Below are 20,300 nucleotides of genomic sequence, written 5' to 3'. Positions count from 1 at the left end.
GACCATTCGATGCGATTATCAACCATCCAAACAATTGTGTCCGTGATGGTTAGTCCCGGCGAGGAATGTATTGTCGTTGCGTATCCTAGCGTCCACGGGGATTTATCAGCACGTAGCGCGTCCTCGACGACGCTGATATCAACGAGCACGATATCATTTAGCACGAGAATTTGTTTTTTTGTCCCTGACGCTGTCGGGGCCGGGATTTCAACTTCAATGTTCTGCCGCCGTGTATACGCGGGTCTATAACATAACGGCACTGGACGCGTTGGAAACTTTTCCTTATGCAACGTAAACAACTTCCGCTGAAGTGTGTCTCTGACTATCTTTCTACTCGCTACAATCAAATCATTTGGTCTCCATGTTTCCCAGAATTCATTTAACGGCGTTTCCGGAATCACCTCGCGGATTATTTCACATTGAATTCTATCCGGCTGTAATCTGATTAATTTTTTAACCTCGCGCAGTTGTTCATCAAGTGCCCGGTAATCAGTATCGGTTTCTTCATAATAGTCCACAAAACCCTTTAACCAATCATGTGGACCCTCGCCGACAAATGGTGGTGGTTGGCCATGGTCGCCACACATGATCACCGCTGTATTCGCGCGCAGCAACCACTCAAGAAACATTTGTAAAACATCTAACGAAACAGTACATATCTCATCCCAGATGATAACCGCAGGAATAAATTTTTCCCCCATTCGATCAGGAGTCCACTCACCGCCGCTGTATCGAAAAAAGCTGTGATAAGTAACGGCGTCAACATTTCGTTGTTTTATCTCTCGCGCTAGTCTATGGGTTGGTGTAAGCACGATTATACTTGCCCGCGTTCGAAATAATTCAATTGCCCGAGTCGTCTTTCCTGACCCGCCACAGCCGCTTAAATAAACTGTTTTATATCTACAAATTGGATCAGAACACGGTGGTGTATCAGACCATTCTGACAATTTATCACCGCGTAAGTAGTTGTTCTCAACGGTGACATCTGCTGACGGGGAATAATCGCGTCGTATTTCATTTTTAATTCTCCATGTGCCCCAACTCTCGTCCGGACTAGTAAACTCGGCTATGTTTCCCTTATACTTCGCGTCTATGTAAAATGAATCAACGGCTACTCTAACCGCGGTGTTGGGAAATCTATTTATCATCGAGAATAAATTGATAGCGGCGTAACCCAGCATAGACGCCCTCAAATGCGGGTATGCCGGGCTGTCTCCATCGCTGTAAGTAACAACTGTACCCAACCTTGTTCCATTGGACAAGAAAGCTGTTTTACAGTTCACGTATTTATTTTTCGCCACTGCGTCCTTGATTACGAAATCATATTCTGCGTCATCTATAATCAGTCGTGAGCAATATCGTTTGTAGTCGCAGTTTTTTCCACCTTGTGTGAACTTGCCGATTATTCTTCTACCGAGATCTTTTGCCTCGCGGTTTCGTTGGTTGAATATCCTCCTGGACCATTCGATGATATATTCCTCGTCGGCATCGATGTGTTTTCTGGATTCGTCAATTATGCTATCTAGACGCTCCGGTTCTGGTAACCAGACTTCAGTCTGCGCTCGGTATGATATAATCGCGTCACTGACAATCAACGAAACTAGCATTTTACAATCAATCATATACCGTAGCAGCGCTATTGGCAGCCACTTCTTTTCAGCCATGTGTCTACCGATCCAAATATAGCAACAGCGATGAAGTCCTGCCGCGAACTCAAATGATACTATGCGAGCGAATCCGGTTAAATCAAAATCAGGCAGTGGTCCATTAATAGCAACACGAGTCATTTCATGTCTGGGGTGTCCAAATCGTTTGAAATACTCAGCGGCGGATCCATACCCGAGAAAACTCGCTGGATAACAGGCAACCATATCAACGGAAATCATAGCGTCGCGGCTGTATTCAGTGTTCCATAGTCCACCGTGATAGTATTCCAAACAACTGGATTGTACATCCGGTAGAAATTCCTTGCGTGTTGGACTCCACGCATTTTTCCTTGCTGCAACATGAGCCGCAACCGATGAAATCGTAAAACAATTTGTTAGCAGTTGTTCATCATGCTCCTCAAATTCTATGGCGGTTTTTTTCATCTTGTTGTGAAACGCTTCAGTGCGGTATAATTCACCGTTTGGTCTTACAAACTGATCAAAAGTATACGCATCGTTTTCAGCGCTGCGAAGTAACCACACTGACACAGGGTCGTTTTTACACAAGCAGGCAATAGCATCAAATAGTTTCCTCTCCGCGAGAAAACCATCTTGTATAAATTCCCCGGGGATATACTTTACTGTTCTATCCCGTGGAAACACTGTGATCGCGGGCGTCCACGCGTGTTCGTTATGATCAATAATTTTAATTGGGGCTCCCTTTGATTTATACTTCGATTCGTGTAATACTTCACCGGTTATCGTTGTAACGGTTATTGGAAATCTTAACGACGTTTCTAATCTCGCTATGTCGCTGATGGTTGCTCCTCGCTCGCGCACTGTCTCCTCCCACTGGTTGATTTTGCTACGTCGTAAATCAGTCAATTTGTTTCCTCGACATGCATTTGTAAAATGCTCTATTATTCGTTCTGCTACACAATTTATCCCCGTTGACTGTTTCATCGGCGCTAGTTTTCCGATATCAGGTTTCTTATTTAACGGGTATATTCCATAAACAACTGCTGTTTCAGGATACGCTCGTTCATAGTATGGTCTGTCAATTCCGGTTAACAGCCCCGGCTTGGAGTCGCGGCTAACAATGACTGTTTTCTTGTCGCTGAGAACCGGTTCAAATTTATCACGTATGATCCAATTACCTGATTCCACCCGGACAATGAATTTTACTCTGAAGAAATACTCGCTGGAGCCAAGTTGTGATATTATCGTTGCTGCGCGGTTGACGTTCATGGTAGCATCAACAACGCCATCAATTCGAAATGTTGACCAACTATGAGATGCACCATCACGCTTGAATTCATTGATACAATCGCGTATTTTACTCAACAGGGTTCTATCGTTTATTAACGCTTTTGGTGCGTCCTTGAGGACTCTATCGAGATTGAACTTAATATTTTTCCAGGGCTTAATTGCTGCTAATCTCTCGAACTCATCCATATAATTAAAACAAGTATTTAAATGAAAGAATATAGTATAATGAATAAATGCAAATGGTTGATGATTGGGTCGACAACCCCGTGCAATAAATCATGTAGAGGTGAATTCTGCGGGTATCATTTACAAAGCGTTCGTAATGGTTCTCTTGGCCCCCTCCCGTGCTTGGTTTGCCACGTTGGTGTAAGAGGAAAATCGCAGTTGTGTATTAATTGTGGCGGAAAGCGATACAGAGAGTTAAAACGCTATTATGACAAACGAATAAAAAACGCCGTCATTGACCCCACCGCTGACTTCGTCATTAAAACCCCCCAAGACTACGTTGAAAGGTTTATAATTAAACCAAATAATGAATTAGACAAGTAGTATTATTATACAAATGGACCAGGAGTTCAGACCTCACCCTGTGCTCGTTAATTACGAGGCATCTCGCGACGGTGTTGTTAGAAATTGTAGACTGAAGAAACCGGTTGGCACCGTAAATAATCAGGGGTATTTGATGTTTGGTGCCGGAAAGAAGAAGTATTATGTTCACAGGATGGTATTTGAAGTATTCAACGGATTAATCGAGAATGGGCTTGTAATTGATCATATTAACAATAATAAGACTGATAACTCTCTTATAAACTTGCAAGCTATCTCGCAAAGTCAAAATACCAAAAAAGGCGAAACTGGTAAATACTCAAAGAAAGCAAAACCCGTAAAGTCATTTGATACAACAACTCACGAGGAAAAAATATTTCAGTAGATGAATGAGGCAGGAAAATATTTTGACATTTGTATCGCCTCAATACGAAAAGTAGCAGAACGAGTATATCAAACAGCGATCTCAAAAAGGACCGGACACAGAATTCGATTTTCGTACACAAATATCAGCGAGTGACAAGGTCACCGGCGCCCATGGCGCTGACGATGTCGCCATGACAGTGCGAACGCTACACCGAAAGAAAACGAATTATTCTACGGTTTTATCGAATGTTAACACACTGCCTAGAGTTCATTTTTTTATATTTAAAAACAAGATGTTTTATAAGAATAATGAATATCGAAGACATCAATAATATATTAGCCGAGATTTCAAAATTAAAAAATCAAGGAATTGAATTATCTGATAGTCTCGACAGCGAAAAAATATTATCCGATTATGAGATTATTAACGAGCAATCGAAACGGGGGCGTTTTACCCTGGCCCGCGAGTACTTTTTTATAAAACGATTACAACATACGATTAATGAAAACTTGTACCACAATGACGCAAATGCATTCATTGGACTATTCACTGCCGTTGAAATAATACGAAAAAAACTCGGACGTGTTTATGAACGACGCCGGGAGATTTCTAGTAAGATCAAAAACATTAGAAGGATTATAGACGAAAACTCCGTGGAGCCCCCGATGGTACACTCGGCGGGAAATTAGAAATTGCGGAGCAATTGCAATAATGGTAGGCGAATCACTTACTACTCGGCTAGCCAGAGAGCGGCTAGCGGCGCTTAAAAAGTTCATACCGTTACGAGACAGGGTCCGAGAACAACTTCAAACGCGGCAGCAACTACAAACCGATTTTACTGTTGGAAGCGAACAACTCTTTGCTCCGATAACGAGTGCAACCAAAGACGTGAAAACAGCGATATACGGGGATATTCCCGACGAAGAAAGAAAGAAAAAGGCGTCACTGCTTGGCGTACTTGAAAAGATAGCGGCTCAGACCGAACAAACGAAGAGGTCTTTAGAAACAACACGGAGGCCACCACCACTCGCTATAATGGACCCACAAGAACCTTATGTTACAATGGCCGACGAAGAAGAACTAGGTGCTACCGCAAGAGAACCAGAAGAAGAAATACCGGAAGAAATACCGGAAGAAAAAGAGAAAGGGGGGAATATACCCCGTAATGTACTCAAGAAGAGCACAATAGATCAAATTAGAGGCTTCAGCAGCAGGGAAGAATTAGTTGATTTTACTGCCTCTAATTTTGCTAAGAGCATACGAGATAAGGAGCATATCAATAGCGGTTACGAGAAAAATATAAAGACGTTAAAGGATTGGACAAGAATAGTGTATTTAGCGAGTAAACATGAGAATGCATTACCACATCGTGGTGATCCCGATTACGACGCATTCCACAAGGAAGTTGAAAAAAGGGTAAAACTAAAAAAAGGAAAAGGATACTCTGTTGGTAAAGAATCCTACGGCGTTACCTGTCCTAATAGTGTTCTCAGTGATATATCACGGCTAGAGGTACTAATCGGAGGAAAACGAACCGGAAATAACTCTCCGGAAATAATCAATGAGGCCGCTGATATTTGTAAGCGGTTATTTGCAGGCGGTATCATGGACATTAATGCATATCGAACGCTCATAGACGAGTTAGTGGATGATTAAAAAAATTATAAAATTGTCGTTTTTGTTAATTTTTGGTCGTTTTTGGTCGTTTTTTGGTCGTTTTTGGTCGTTTTCGGTCGTTTTTTTTTGTCGTTTTTGGTCGGTTTTTACGGGTGAAAACCCCAGGAAATCATTTAGAGAAAATCGATGTTTTTTACCAAAAACCGGCAAAAACCAACCAAAAACGACCAAAAATCGACAAAAAACGACAAAAATTGACAAAAATTGACAAAAAACGCGGATTTTTACCGCCGATGAAAACCCCAGGAAATCATTTAGAGAAAATCGATGTTTTTGACAAAATTTATGATTCGGTGGTGGGGGGGGGGTGATCAATCACTAATTGGAAAACTGGTGTTTTTATAATAAAGATGATCATACACTACAACCACGATAAACCAGTACTCGTCTACGTGGTAAACTCGCGATTGCCTGTTTACCGCGCGTACTATGGAGATGGTCTCGGTAGCACCATTGCGGGGTTATTTACAAGAATGGCTCCAAAAGTAGCGCCGTTAGCCAAACAATTAGGAATGAAGGCTATTGATGTTATTCGTGATAAGGGAATCAGCGCTATTGGAGATGTTGCCGGAAAGGCGTTTTCTGCAGCAAAGGACAAACTAATGTCGTTGGTGAGAAAAAGAAAACAGAAACCACCGGTGATGCCATCAACGACGGTGATGCCTGCAAATGTCAGCAAAGTAATAAATAACGCCGTGGAAGAAAAACTAGAGTCGTTGGCGGCTCAGTCATTGATGACGACTCCCTCGTTGGCGGCTCAGTCATCCGCCGATGCGGCAACCAACGCGCTCATGAACGCGATAGCGGGAAGTGGTCTTAAACAGAATTCAAAGAATTTACGACGAAAACGACGTTGATGGATTTCAATTGAAAACACCGACATGAATAATAATAGAAATGTTTGCGCGAACCGCTGATCCCGCGTTTGATATGGATGCCCCAGTGCGCAGGGATGATTCTGTCCGTGATTATCAATATTATTCTTATTATGCAGCACAACCCGACCTACGATCGCGAATTGAACTTCAAGTCCAAGATACCAGTAAATACTTTTTGCCGTGTGAAGCGTTTATCGAAATCGAAGGGGAACTTGTAACAAATGCTGCCGATAATGCACCATACGCAGATGACAATCGTGTTCGAGTTGGCTTTGTCAACAACGGTATCATGGCGTTATTTGAGAGCGCCAGATATCTTATTGACGGGCGAGAAATTGAATCAATAGAACGCGAGGTTGATGTTGCAACGACGATAATTGGGTTAGCGAGATACTCGGATGATTATACAAGATCGGCGGGCCCATCTATGATGTTCGCAAAGGACTCCGCCGATAACGCTGATCATCTTCAGTACGTCAACGTGCTGACGGCAAGAGATAACGCAGTTGACCCACAGGCTGAAGCAGCCAATCCAGACCGCAGGGCAAGACCAGGCGCTGATTTCACTATTATAAAAAGTCTTAACGATAATTACAATCTAGGATTCGCAACACGAGTAGGGATGTTGCAAAGACCACGCCGAAAGTTTTCATGCGCGATTTCACTCCATCACATATTTGGATTCTGCAGAAATGTCAGAAAAGTTATCTATGGGGCTAAGCATACAATCGCGCTGACGCGAAGGGGCGATGATAACAATGCAATATGGCGTGCTGCTGGCGTCGCTGCCGGTAAAGTCATTTTAACTAAAATGGCATTGTGGATGCCGGTGCTGGCTCCATCAGTTACCACGGAAGCACGATTGTTAGCATTTATGGAACAGGGAGGAAAATCGTTGTTGAGTTGGCTAGCGGTAACAACTGATGCTAAAGAGGATAACGTCGCCGATACGTTTACATGGCACTTGGCATCAAAACAGGGTGTTTCAGCCCCGCGTCATATATTCATAGCGCTACAGAATAGGGAACGATTGGGTAATCAAGAACGCAGCCATATGATATTTGATTAATTAGGAGTCAGGGGTGTTTCGCTGAGAATAAACGGACAACAGGAACCATCCGAGGATATACAGCTTAATTACGGCGACAACCATATCGCACGTGTGTATCATCGATTGCTGTCATATATGGGTCGTGATCAAAACGTCGACACTGGTTTGCAAATATCACAATTTGATTTTAAAAACCTGTATCCGATTTATTATTTTTCGTTGGAACATCTTGATTTAACGAGACAATCCGTCGTTGATATACACTTCCGAGCTCGTATAGCCCCGGGTGGTGTTAATTATAGAGCGGTTGCTGTCATTCTCAGCGATAAATCAATGCTGTAGGAAGGTGTCGGTGGACGAATGAGAATCGTTGATGCGCCAGTGGAAAACATGTAATTGAAAACATAAACGCGTTTACAATAAAAATGTCGTATAGTGTTGTCGGTGTTACGCTGACTGATGGTCAAGTCAAGAAATTACGATCAAAGTCGGCTAAACAATACGGGACCACAATAACGCTGAAGCCGTCGCAGATGGCAGGTGGTAATCATAAGATATCGTTGACGGTGCGTCAAATAAAACATTTCAATGATGCGATGAGGAATAAAAAGGGTGTTCAAATAGATTTCTCGGCCACAGCGATTAAAAACATGGAAAAGACCGGTGGGATATTTCCGCTGTTAGCTGCGATTACAGCGTTGATTGCCGCGGCCGCACCAGCAGTGGCTAAGGCGGCGGCGTTAGGAGCCGTTGGTACCGCGGCGGGAATGGCACTGAAAAAGGCAACCGGGAAAGGCTATAAAAAAAAACGATCCGTGGCCGGAAAGGGTCTAAGACTACCGGGAACCCCGTATTCATGGTACTCGGGAAAGGGTCTAAGACTACCGGGAACCGTTTAATGACTCCTATGTCTAATTTTGATTTAATAGACGCCGCCGACGCGTTAGCGATAAAAAACTTCAGAGGTGTTTTTATGAGGGATCAATTACCGGCGGCACCAAGGAATATTGAAACCGGCATAATTAACCTCGATGGGTCCTCCGGAGCGGGAACTCATTGGGTTGCGTACGCGATTGATCCGCGTGCGATCGTCTATTTTGATTCATACGGGTTAGCCCCGCCAAACGAGTTCATGCGGTATATCCGGGCGTGTTCAGCCCCGGTTTTTATTCCACGCTGCCAACACAGCGATTAAGTGACCCACCGATATGTGGCCGTGAGGTATTGAACGTGCTCGCGGCGATTTCATCATCGCGGAAACCACCTCATGTGGTTGTAAACGAATACACTAGTGGGGTCGTAGAGGCCCGGCGGGTTAATTAAAAACACTGTGTTTTTTTACAATAATAATGATTGATATCTGGGGACGACGGGTTTCGGCGCTGAAAGAATCCACGGAAACGCTCGCTACCGATGACATAAAAAAACTAATCGAGGATGAAATCGCTGATACGTTAAACTTAACCAGTGTTGACCCAGGTGAAATAGTTGTATTTCAAGACCGCCAGGGTAAATTGAAATCCAGTAATGTGTCGCTGGATGACGTTTTAATACGACAGCGTGATGCCGCCGAGAACGCTATCGCGTTGTATACCAGCGACGGACGACTCAAACCGGGTGAACATCTACTGACGATAACGAATAGGGTAACATTAATCCAAGACGGTTTTATAAGGTTGGATAGATTGGTGACCGAACTTGACACGCAGGTGAAAAAATCTGTCACCGAGGTGAAAAAATCTGTCACCGATATACAACTCACTACTGCTAGTTTTTTTGGGACCCCGACGATAACCGAACCGAATCTTGCAACAATAAAAAATACTATTTTGGAGTTTACGACGCTGTCGGGCCAATTTACCTCGTTACGGAAAAATTTTAACAGGGTTGATAGCGCCGTTGATAAATTCCTTGGTAAAAAAAATGTCAAACCGGATGAGATTACAATAACTATAAATGATATCACTGCGTATAGACAGGAAATAGAAACAATCAAAACTGATGTTGCAACGAACAAAAGGAGTGTAGACGTGCATGAACGGGAAATAGAAATAATCGGCGCTAATGTTGCAACGATCATAAATAATGTAGACTCGCATGGACGGAAAATAGAAACAATCAAAACTGATGTTACAACGATCATAAATAATGTGGACGCGCACACACAGGACATAATAACAATCAGAGCTGATGTTGAAGCGAACAAAAAGGGTGTAGACGCGCATACACAGGAAATAGGAACAATCAAAACTGATATTGAAGCGAACAAAAAAAATGTAGACGCGTATTGGCGGGGAATAGGAATAATCAAAACTGATGTTGCAGCGAACAAAAAAGGCATAGACGTGCATACATATGAAATAGGAACAATCAAACTTGATGTTGCAGCGAACAAAAAAAGTATGACCGAGAATACACGGGAAATAGAAACAATCAAAACTAATGTTGCAGCGAACAAGAATAATATAGACGCGCATACAGGGGAAATAATAACGCTCAGAACTTATGTTGCAGCGGTCAAAACTAGTGTAGACGCGTATGGAGGGGAAATAATAACGCTCAAAACTTATGTTGAAGCGAACGAAAGAGGTATGAGCGGGCATTGGAGGGAAATAGTTAAACTCGCTGCTAATAATGCAGCGATCAGAACTAGTATGACCGAAAATACACAGGAAATAGGAACGATCAAACTTGATGTTGCAGCGAACAAAAAAAATATAACAGAGCAACTCGAAAAAATAAAAATCCCTCATGAGAACACCATCAACACAATATACACGATTCGGCATGGATCATTCACTTGGACTCCTACACAGAATATAGTAAATATTACCGCGACTGTTAAGGGCATTTATCGATTGACACTGGTTTCAATGATGCAGTTTAATATATTATCGTCGAGTTCATCCGGGTTTAACAATACAATATCAACAATTATAGACAAGGACGCAACTGAACCGTTTACAATTTATGCCGTTGATAGAAATTTAACCAAGGCAAACATTACATGGTATGTGGAATTTGTAGCGAATCTAAGTAATTAAAAACACTAGCTCTTTTAAAATAAAATGACCACCAGGGTAATTGAATCAGAGGTATCACCGACGTCACATCAATATCGATTCGATACCGCAAAAGAATTCTCCGCGAACTTGAAAACGCTTTCCGAACAATACCGCGCAAAAATAAAAAAATACCGCCGAAAAATAACCGCCATCGACGCGGTCGTGTACTCGGTGTCGGGTATAGTAGCCGGTACCGGTGTTATTTTATCCACGGTGACCACGATAGCCCCGATCGCTGTTCCAATCGCTATCTCCGCAATGACAACAATTGCTGGAGTTGCCAACGCAATCACTAGAAAGATATCATCGTGTTCTCAGAAAAAACTCAACGAGTATACAGTAAAACATCAAATAGTATCCGACGCGTACTCGAAATTATCCGGGTTGATCTCGTTGTCGATCGATAATTCGTTCATATCCGATGTTGAATTCTCCACGATGGTCCAGTTGTATGGCTCCGCGATGTCAAAAATCGAAAATTTTCAACTGGAAGCCGGAAACCACTTCAATGGCTTAAAACATTCTCCTGAAAACAAACAGGTTGTTAATATTCGGTGTCAAAATTAAACACTAAAAACAACGAATAATAATAATGTCGCTGAACCCCGAAGGGTTTCAATTACTTCAGCGGATCGCGGAGAACACCACTCCGGTACAAACAAATATGATATCAATAACATCAACGAACCCCGAATTCAGTGTGAACTTCCCATCACCGGTTCCAGTGAAGGAAATAGCACTGGCAAAATTGCGAATATATCACAGTTGGCCTAATATCCGAGCGAACGCATTTAACGGACAACAACCTAATAACTCGCTGGTTTTTGCATGGACAAATAAACCCGATGGGACCCCAGACTGGAAGGAGGTTACAATACCAATTGGGTCATACCAAATAGAACAAATCAATGAAGAATTTCAACGCAGGATAAAGTCGATCACAGGAAAAGAATCAAAAATCGCTATTACGGTTCATGAACCGACGTTATCGTCGACGATTGAAATAAGCACACCGGGGTATATGGTTGATATTTATGGCAGTTCAATAAGAACCATACTAGGTTGGCCCAAGAATCCACCTCATGAAATCCCCGAGGACTTGCACACGAATAAGCAATCGTATCATGAGATTACCCCCCGGTATCGAGATGATTTGTCTATTATAAGAAACACGTTATTACCCAGTAGGTTTATATTTCAAGACAGGAATACCATGCAATGGTATTTTCCGTATAAGGAAACTCCTGAATCATCCGCCGTGGTCACAGTTAGTTTAAATGGTATCACTGGTGCGTTTGCCGAGATTAATCGTAATTACCGATTACAACTAGAACAGCTACGGAAAACAAAAGCACGAAAACACGTTGAGGTGTTAAATCAACTTATATCAGACATGGAATATATCAATGAGCGAATCGTTAAAACAATATCTGCTAACAGCGATGATAATAAACAAAAATTCCTAACCGAGTATAATATCACAGAAGCCAATTTACCCGATTTCAAGTTTCCAGGATACAACGCACCAGAACTAAAAAAATCTCTTAATGATTTTCTCGCCCCATCAACTATCCTCAGACACGATAACGGAGAGGGTGGTAGGCATATTGCCCCGTACAACGTAAATATCGCATCGGTGATAGCGATTAATCTAGTGTGTGATGTTATCGAAGGGAGTTACCAGGTGGATACCAAGCAATCAAATCAGGCTCAACAGGGGTATATCCTTTATTCATTCTCACCAACAGCCCCTCCGGGATTTTTAATCGTTGAGAGTCCAATTAATCCGGTCTATATGAGATGCCATAATCGGTTTTTAACGAGAATTAATTTTAGACTTACCGATCAGTCAAATAACCTAATTGATCTACAAGAGGAGGAGTTAGTGATCACTCTCTTTGTAAGATCATTGTAAATAACCACTTAGCAGCGGGGGGGGGGGGGCGATGACATCGACGCGGTCGTCGCGCTTTTTTACCGAACGCTGACAACGCTGGGATCGCTGAGTGCAGAAGGTATCAATTAAACTAAATGACGATTGGACGATCCCCCGACGACGACGTCGTCTTTTTTTTTACCGGGCGCTGACGACACCGGATCCGCTGAGTGCAGAAAGTATTAATTAAGCCAAATGACGATTCAGACAAATGTCCGATTCGCCCCCCCCCCCCCCCCCCGCTGCTAAAACTCGTGCGAATCCAGTCCAAGCGCTTTCGAAACCTACCGATTCCTTTTTCAAGGGCAAATAGTCAAAAACGATAATTACACAAACGACAAAAATAATAAAACACATACAACGCGAGAACTATACAAAGACTACATTGTGTATACTGTACATCAGTACAACTAAATACAAAATACAGGTTGAACTATGTTGAATGGTGTTCCTTTTTAGTCCTAGCAAAGGCAGGAATGGATAACAACTGACCCCAATCGTCTGCATTAGTAAGTCAGCAATGAAATATTTGCGCCGTCAACAAAAGTTTCCATCCCGGATATAACATAAATCGATAGATTTCAAAAGCGCGAGGGCTGGATTTTGCCGCTGGTTTAGCACTCTTATTTGTCAGTTTTGCTGTTATACCTATTATTTCCCTGACCAACACGATCTTTTTGATCCATTGATTTCGGAAAGACTGTTACTTGTTGTGTGATTTGCAAATTAACACACACACACGAACACACAGAGCTGATAGGAGTTCTGCCTAGTGACCTGGCGAGTTGACCGCCTGTTGAATCGCAAGTCTACGGTTTTTCGCTAGTCGGTAAGCAGTCAGGTTGTACGGCCTAACATCAGTTGTTGACATCGTCTCAGTGGTCAGAGGGATCTGAAACGGTCACTGGTGAACCTGTCACGAAAGTTATTCACGCTGGTTGCTGGGTGCGACACTTATCACTGTAATCACATTTTTACATCCTTGCATGGCTGGAGAACAAAATGTTTGACCGATTCCAAGTTTGGACTTTTTGCAAAATTTATGCCAAATTGCAATATACCTGTATTATTTTCGTATTTAGACATAATGACTATACATTGACAGGTCTGGTTGTGATAAACACCTGGTCAGATCTTGTTAACGTTTTGTCGAAGAATGACAATCAGAAGACCAAAGTGTAGAGTCATTTCTAGGGTCTTCTGGAGATAAATAGTTCTTGTACCATGATCTTTCAGTTCGAAACTTATTTCTGTGCATTTTTGAAACTCAACAATCCCTTTGTATTACAGTGTAAGACATTTACTAGGAAGTACGAGACTTCTTAAAGCTTTCCCTTGTGCAATATCAGGGGGTTGTCCGTTGTTCATTCTTTAAACTTGCAGCAAACGTATCAAATAGTTTGATAGGATCATTAGAGCCTTTGGAAAATATAGTAGATTCTTTAATACCATCTTGCGGTTCAGATCATGGATTTTCACTGGCACCAGCGGTCTGCTGCTCTTTAATTGGGCTGGATACAACTGGCAACTCAACAGTAAAAATAAGAATCTTATTTGTCATACTGATTCTGTTTATATTTCTAATGGAGCCAATTGTTTGCTCTCTGTCTGAGTTTCTACATGCACACACTGCATGTTTCCTTTATTTGCTTCACTCTGCTCGGGTGGATGCCAGAACGGAAACTTTTGGTCGAATTAGAACTAAATTAGGCTTGACATTTCCACCGTGTAATATCTGTCTCGATGCAGAGAGTATTTGTGGAATGTTTCTGCTGCAATTCAGTCTCGCTGGCGTATGTTTTGCCAGCTTTTCTGAGTGGAACTAGGGATTCCATAGATTTTCCTGGTCATCCAAAGATATTGTGGACATGGGAAAGCAGTGTAGTTATGAGGCAGAGTAATTCAGAATATTCGTTTAAGAGGAGTAGGCACCGGAGAGAAAACAGAGATTAAGCGAAGGGGTAAATAAAGACGGAAGAGTTAGTGGTAGGGTGATATGTGCAAACGCTTTGAGAGTGAGGCTTAAAAAAGTAATTTGGACATTTGAGTAAAGAATGACAGCATTTGAGAAGAAGAGAACAGACTAACAAAAGAAGCGGAAAAGGGACGATATAACTGAAGAAAAGAGACAATCGAATTAGTATTGCAAACATAGAAAGAAAGAATAAAGTGGGAAAGGAAACTCGGAAGGGTAAAGATTGCACTAAGGAAGCAAGCAGAGTCAGAATCGGAATCAGAGATAAATACAGCAGAATTAGAGGACAGGAAATTGGAGAGACAGCTAAAGGAAAAACTGAAGTTTTAGAAGCTAAGAAAGATTAGTAACAAGTCTCTAATTCAGGCAATTTATGAAGTCAAACCTTACATCTTATTTGATGAGGATAAAATACTACGGGCAGCTATTAACATAGATTTAAGCGAGGAATCGATAATTAATAAGTCGCTCCGTCTGTAAGCGTTAAAAAATGGTTCCATTAAACGTTTCTGTTTTTTTAATGAAAGCGATGCATACTACGTTCAGTACCCCTTTTTCAACTGTTCCATCGGACCTCTTTACATATCATTTTAACATATTTGGTGTGAAATATTATCAGCCTACCTCCCAGAACTACTTTGTACTCAATTTCGCTAGGAGTCCAGCAATAAAGAGGCAGATTGGAATCCCCACCCCCACTTCAGTTGATGGGACCGACAAGAAAAGGAAAACCCAATGAAGATTTTGGGGGTTCATGCTACGAAAGGGAGTTTAGTGCCACTAAGGGGAAGTTCATCAATCCCTCAATCGTAAAGTTAACATAGTTACATAAATCATTCGTGTTGATGATGGATGCCTCAAGAACGGAATTAGATGCAGTTATGCCACAGGAACAAGATGGGATAAAGTTACGCGTCGCTTATGCAAGCACGAATTTGTTGCCTCGTGAGAAAACTCTTCGGTAATCGAAGAGAGTGCTCGGCCGTTGTATCAGGATTATGGAAATTTCCACACACATGTTCTCGAAACGGAATTATTCCCATAAAGGATCACGATCCCCTTGCGGATTTAAACATAGCAAAAGTGGCCACCTTAAGATTAACGCGTATACATTAATTTTACAACAGTATCACTTACATATCTGACTTACTGGAAAATTTAGGGGCAGATAACTATGGTAGAGCATGATCTGCAACGTGTCGTATCCTCCCTCTTAAAGTGATTAGAAGTTACAGTTTATAGTGCTTTGCTCAAATTTGTTTCTTTCTTAAAAGTGTTTGCACGTTTTGGCAGTGGAAGGAATTGTCACAAAATGGCATGCACGAATATGCCTTCTCAAGTATATGTGATCATAAATATAGAAGGGATTTTGTTGCCATTTACCCATGGCGTTTAGATTTTCCCTTGGAAAACTCGACATAGTCTTTTCTGTTCGCTGCAGCATACACAAAACGTTTGCAGCACGGGGCCCATTTTGAACTTGTTCCGTGTCCGTGGATTTGACCTCGTCCTAAGTATTTATAGTGTTCATTTTTTTTTTTTTGTATCGTCCGAATGCATAGAAGCCTCGGCGGGGAGTTGTCCAATTTAACGAACGAATTTTAAGTTGTAGATTTATTTGAAAACTGTAAACATTATTCCTTCTTGCTATCCATTATATGTGATAATTTGTTTAATATACTGAATGTTTCGGAATTTATTCTAAATTTCTATGAAAAAAAAGGTCATACCTATGTCACATAAGATTATGATGGTAGATAAAATAAAGGCTGTGTCATTGGTAATATATTTTGGTAGAGTGTTCGATGGATGATACTGGTCGACTCAGTGCGAGAAACCAGAGGTTCTGGAGAATCTAATGCAGCATCATACATATAGAAAAACCATAGGTGTTGATGAGTACACACATTAATCGTATAGTTGATAAATTTATCCATTTGTCCTATCCGTTGAAGAAAAATAACCATTTTTTAAATCCGCTGATGAACTTCCTGTGCCTGTGTGTGGTAGGGTATTCAGGTGTTTTCAGTTTGATTTGGGAGAGATGAAATGCTATTTTATTCGACAGTCCCCCCTGAATTTCTATTATTTCCTGCTCAATTTTCTTTATTTTTTCCCCTTTTTCTTTTGTTTTCTTAATAGAATAACATATAATTTCATATACAGAATGTTTGTGGTTCAAAGAAACAAAAACCAGGTGTTTCGCAGCATTTTTTGCGCCTCGTGCTCCTAAACGGGGGACTCCTTGGTCTGCACCAAATAGCACTGCCTCACAGAGTCCATATTAAATTTTATCAGTGGGAAATTATATACAGAATATCAAAACAAAAGTAAATATTTTGTTGTCAACTATATCAGATATACTAAGTTTATAAATAACGGAAAAACTCAATCTATTTAGAGTTAATGTTGCATCTAGACATATTTAGCAACCTATTTTGTTATTCCCCAACCAGTAGACTGGTTGTCTGGCTGCAAAATAGTTAGAAGTCCGATACTAACATACATACCATCGTACATACATATAGACATATGCACATTCGTGTCCCTCTTTCTTGCTTAGCACAGCAGTATTACAATAATGGAATGTACCTGTCAGGTATACATCTCCGTCAAACTGCTTACACAGACCGCGTACAATAGCAAAACCAATCCCTTTGTTAGACCCTGTCACCTGAAAAAGAGGTACATATTCTATACCTTTTTTCCATATTTCTCTCTTTAGTACGACCTGCTCATAAAGTTTGATAGATGGCTTAGGAAAAACATCATTGTACAGAAACTATATCTTGGCATAAGGCACGGTGACTTTGACCTTTAACTCTGAGTTGAAATTAGAAAGACTTCTTTCATTATAATCCACAAAGTGATGTTAGGTTAGGTAGTCGAAAGTTATTTTTACGAAACTATACTTCTTTTGAAGGCCATAGCGACCTTGACCCAGATCATCCAATATGTGTGGTCGACCATTTCTTTGAATTAGTTGAAGCTTAATACCAGTCGATATGATCTATGATAGCGATATTGATCCTGTCCCGAAGATGACCAGTGCACCGCAATGCTTCAGTCAGTTGTCCTCTGGACTGACCGGCAAAAAGTGGGTTAATACACTTTGTAACCTCTTTAACTAAGTACTAAAACAAAATAAACAGCATTCATTATCTATTCACAGCGAAACATATTTATACTAGCCATGAGCAGTCGATATGTACTAATTAGTGAAAACCTGTTGGTTTTCACACATAGGTCACATTAAGCTGAGTAAAGAGAATAAATAGAACATTCTAGACATAAAGATTGGATGACCAAATAGTTGTTTTATACACTGCATAGGCTGGCCAGAAATATTTCCATACAAATGGGGTTTTAGTACCCCACGCAGACCATCAATTCCAACTGGATCTAGCTGACATACAAGCAAGGCAGAAGTATTATAAGGAGTACAAATATCTTAAGAAAGTGATATATATTTTCTCAAAATACGGCTGGACCGTGAATATATTAACAACAAAGTCAAACGTACTGAAAAAGAAGAAATGGACTACTGTTCGTCTTACTCAAACTTCCATGTGGAAGTAATGTACTGAAACTTAAATCCGGAAATGGGTATAAAACATCCTTGACAGATATAACAACCATCATAGACCTGGAGACATGTAGCCGACTGAAGGAAGCAAATAGATCTAAAATGTGGATTAACTGAATGGATGTGTTAATACGGATATTTATGGAACTCCTAATACTTGGAAATGTTAAGATATTCAAGTATTAAGTCAATATTTAAATATTTACCAAAGGCCATCTTCCCAATTTTAAGGAAGAGATTTTAAAGGATAGAATATGGAAGGAATATTTTTTGAGGCGTTATCGCCATGCGACAAACAGGCAGCTTTATTCAAGACTGGGAAAAATGTGAAAACGTTGAGTCATGAATGATTAAAAATATGTTCCTGTGCAATGGATATGACGAATCCTTTAGTAGCTGAGAGCCAGAGGAAACATGGTGACAGAAGTCCATGTCTAAACGTGAGAACAAATTATATTATGTAAATGGCACTAATTGATGTTATATGTGTGCGAAATTAAGGCAGTTAATAAAAGCACAGGTAGGAAAAACAGAATCAGAGAATACAATTAATAAATATTTCGCATGTAGATATAATAAAATTATCAAGCGGTTCATTCTTCACTCATGAAAAGTGTGTGTGTGCGTGTGTGTGTGTGTGTGATTCGGATCGTTTAGCGTAACTTTAACTATTTTTCAGTCATATCGCTACGAAGTCTGCAGTAAGACAGATTATTGTGATGTCTAGCACTGGGGCAACCTTACTGTAGGACTACTGCGATAATAGCATGATATTTGACTAATGTAGAAATATAAGAATGTGACAAAAGGGAACCTCCTTTAATTCATATTCAAGCCTGAAACTGAAATTTGCTTAATGAAAATTTACCCGAATTTGAGATATATAAATTACAATCTTTGTTAAAGGTCAGCAGCCATCAAAGTCCTTGTAATCAAGATGAAAATACTAGTAATGAAGATGAAAGACCTAGTAATGAAGATGAAAGACCTAGTAATCAAGATGAAAATACTAGCAATCAAGATGAAAATACTAGCAATTAAGATGAAATACCTAGTAATAAAGATGAAAGACCTAGCAATCAAGATGAAATACCTAGTAATCAAGATAAAGACATAGTAAACAAGATGAAAATACTAGCAATCAAGATGAAATACCTAGTAATCAAGAGGAAAATACTAGTAATCAAGAGGAAAATACTAGCAATTAAGATGAAATACCTAGTAATCAAGATGAAAGACCTAGTAATCAAGATGAAAGACCTAGCAATCAAGATGAAATACCTAGTAATCAAGATGAAAATACTAGCAATCAAGATGAAAATACTAGTAATCAAGAGGAAAATACTAGCAATTAAGATGAAATACCTAGTAATCAAGATGAAAGACCTAGCAATCAAGATGAAAATACTAGTAATCAAGATGAAAATACTAGCAATCAAGATGAAAATACTAGTAATCAAGAGGAAAATACTAGCAATTAAGATGAAATACCTAGTAATCAAGATGAAAGACCTAGTAATCAAGATGAAAGACCTAGCAATCAAGATGAAATACCTAGTAATCAAGATGAAAGACCTAGCAATCAAGATGAAATACCTAGTAATCAAGATGAAAGACATAGTAATCAAGATGAAAATACTAGCAATCAAGATGAAAATACTAGTAATGAAGATGAAAATACTATTAATGAAGATGAAAGTCAGAGTATTCAAGAAGCAAGATTTAGTAGTCAAGATGAAATTCGGAGTAATCAAGAAGTAAGTACTAGTAATCAAGAAGAAACTCCGAGTAATCAAGAAGTAGGTACTAGTGGGCAAAATAAAGTCCTATTAATCAAGATGAATGTCCTTGTAGTCAAGATGAAAGGCTTAGTAACGAAGATGAAATTCCGAGAAGTCAAGGTGAAAGTATCAGTAATCAAGACCAAACTGAATTATACGATCTGAGATATAAACTAAAACCTGAAAAAGAAAATAAAAAAACAAAAAAGATCAGTACGCATAAGTTATAAGAATATTTAGTAAATGCATGAGTTAATCTGAAAATCAGGTGACATAAGGTACAAAATGACTTCTTGAAAACAATACTTAACTCTAAATATTGACAGAATTATGACTTTGGGAGAAAAATCATATATAGATTAATCAAAGTAGATTACAAAACTTAAAAGCCTTTAGTAATTTATAAGATATGTAACATAATAATAAAAAACCCACACCTATGGGTAAGAAATTAGAAAACTGTAAGCTCTATAAACATAAACATTTATCTGATAAATGTCCAAAAAATAAGCCAAATATTAAA

The 20,300-nt window shown here is 40.1% G+C and overlaps 1 protein-coding gene across 3 annotated transcripts in view; it reads right to left on the bottom strand.

Moving 5' to 3' along the window:
* LOC149796762 (carbonyl reductase [NADPH] 1-like) overlaps nt 1-20,300 on the bottom strand; it is an 84,578-nt gene that overhangs the window by 40,430 nt on the left and 23,848 nt on the right. For 2 of the 3 annotated variants that reach the window (XM_089961419.1, XM_089961420.1), the window contains exon 2: nt 17,003-17,084. The exons of the other annotated variant lie outside the window; for it this stretch is intronic. In XM_089961419.1, coding sequence (XP_089817545.1) covers nt 17,003-17,084 — 82 coding nt within the window. The remainder of the gene's footprint in view (nt 1-17,002; nt 17,085-20,300) is intronic. 3 annotated transcript variants of the gene reach the window in all.

Source organism: Sinohyriopsis cumingii, chromosome 6, assembly GCF_028554795.1.
Source record: "Sinohyriopsis cumingii isolate HCF-2022 chromosome 6, ASM2855479v2, whole genome shotgun sequence".
NCBI classification, from domain to species: Eukaryota; Metazoa; Mollusca; class Bivalvia; order Unionida; family Unionidae; genus Sinohyriopsis; species Sinohyriopsis cumingii.
The sequence above is the reverse complement of the archived record's forward strand: the minus strand, read 5'-3'. Positions and strand labels throughout refer to the sequence as shown.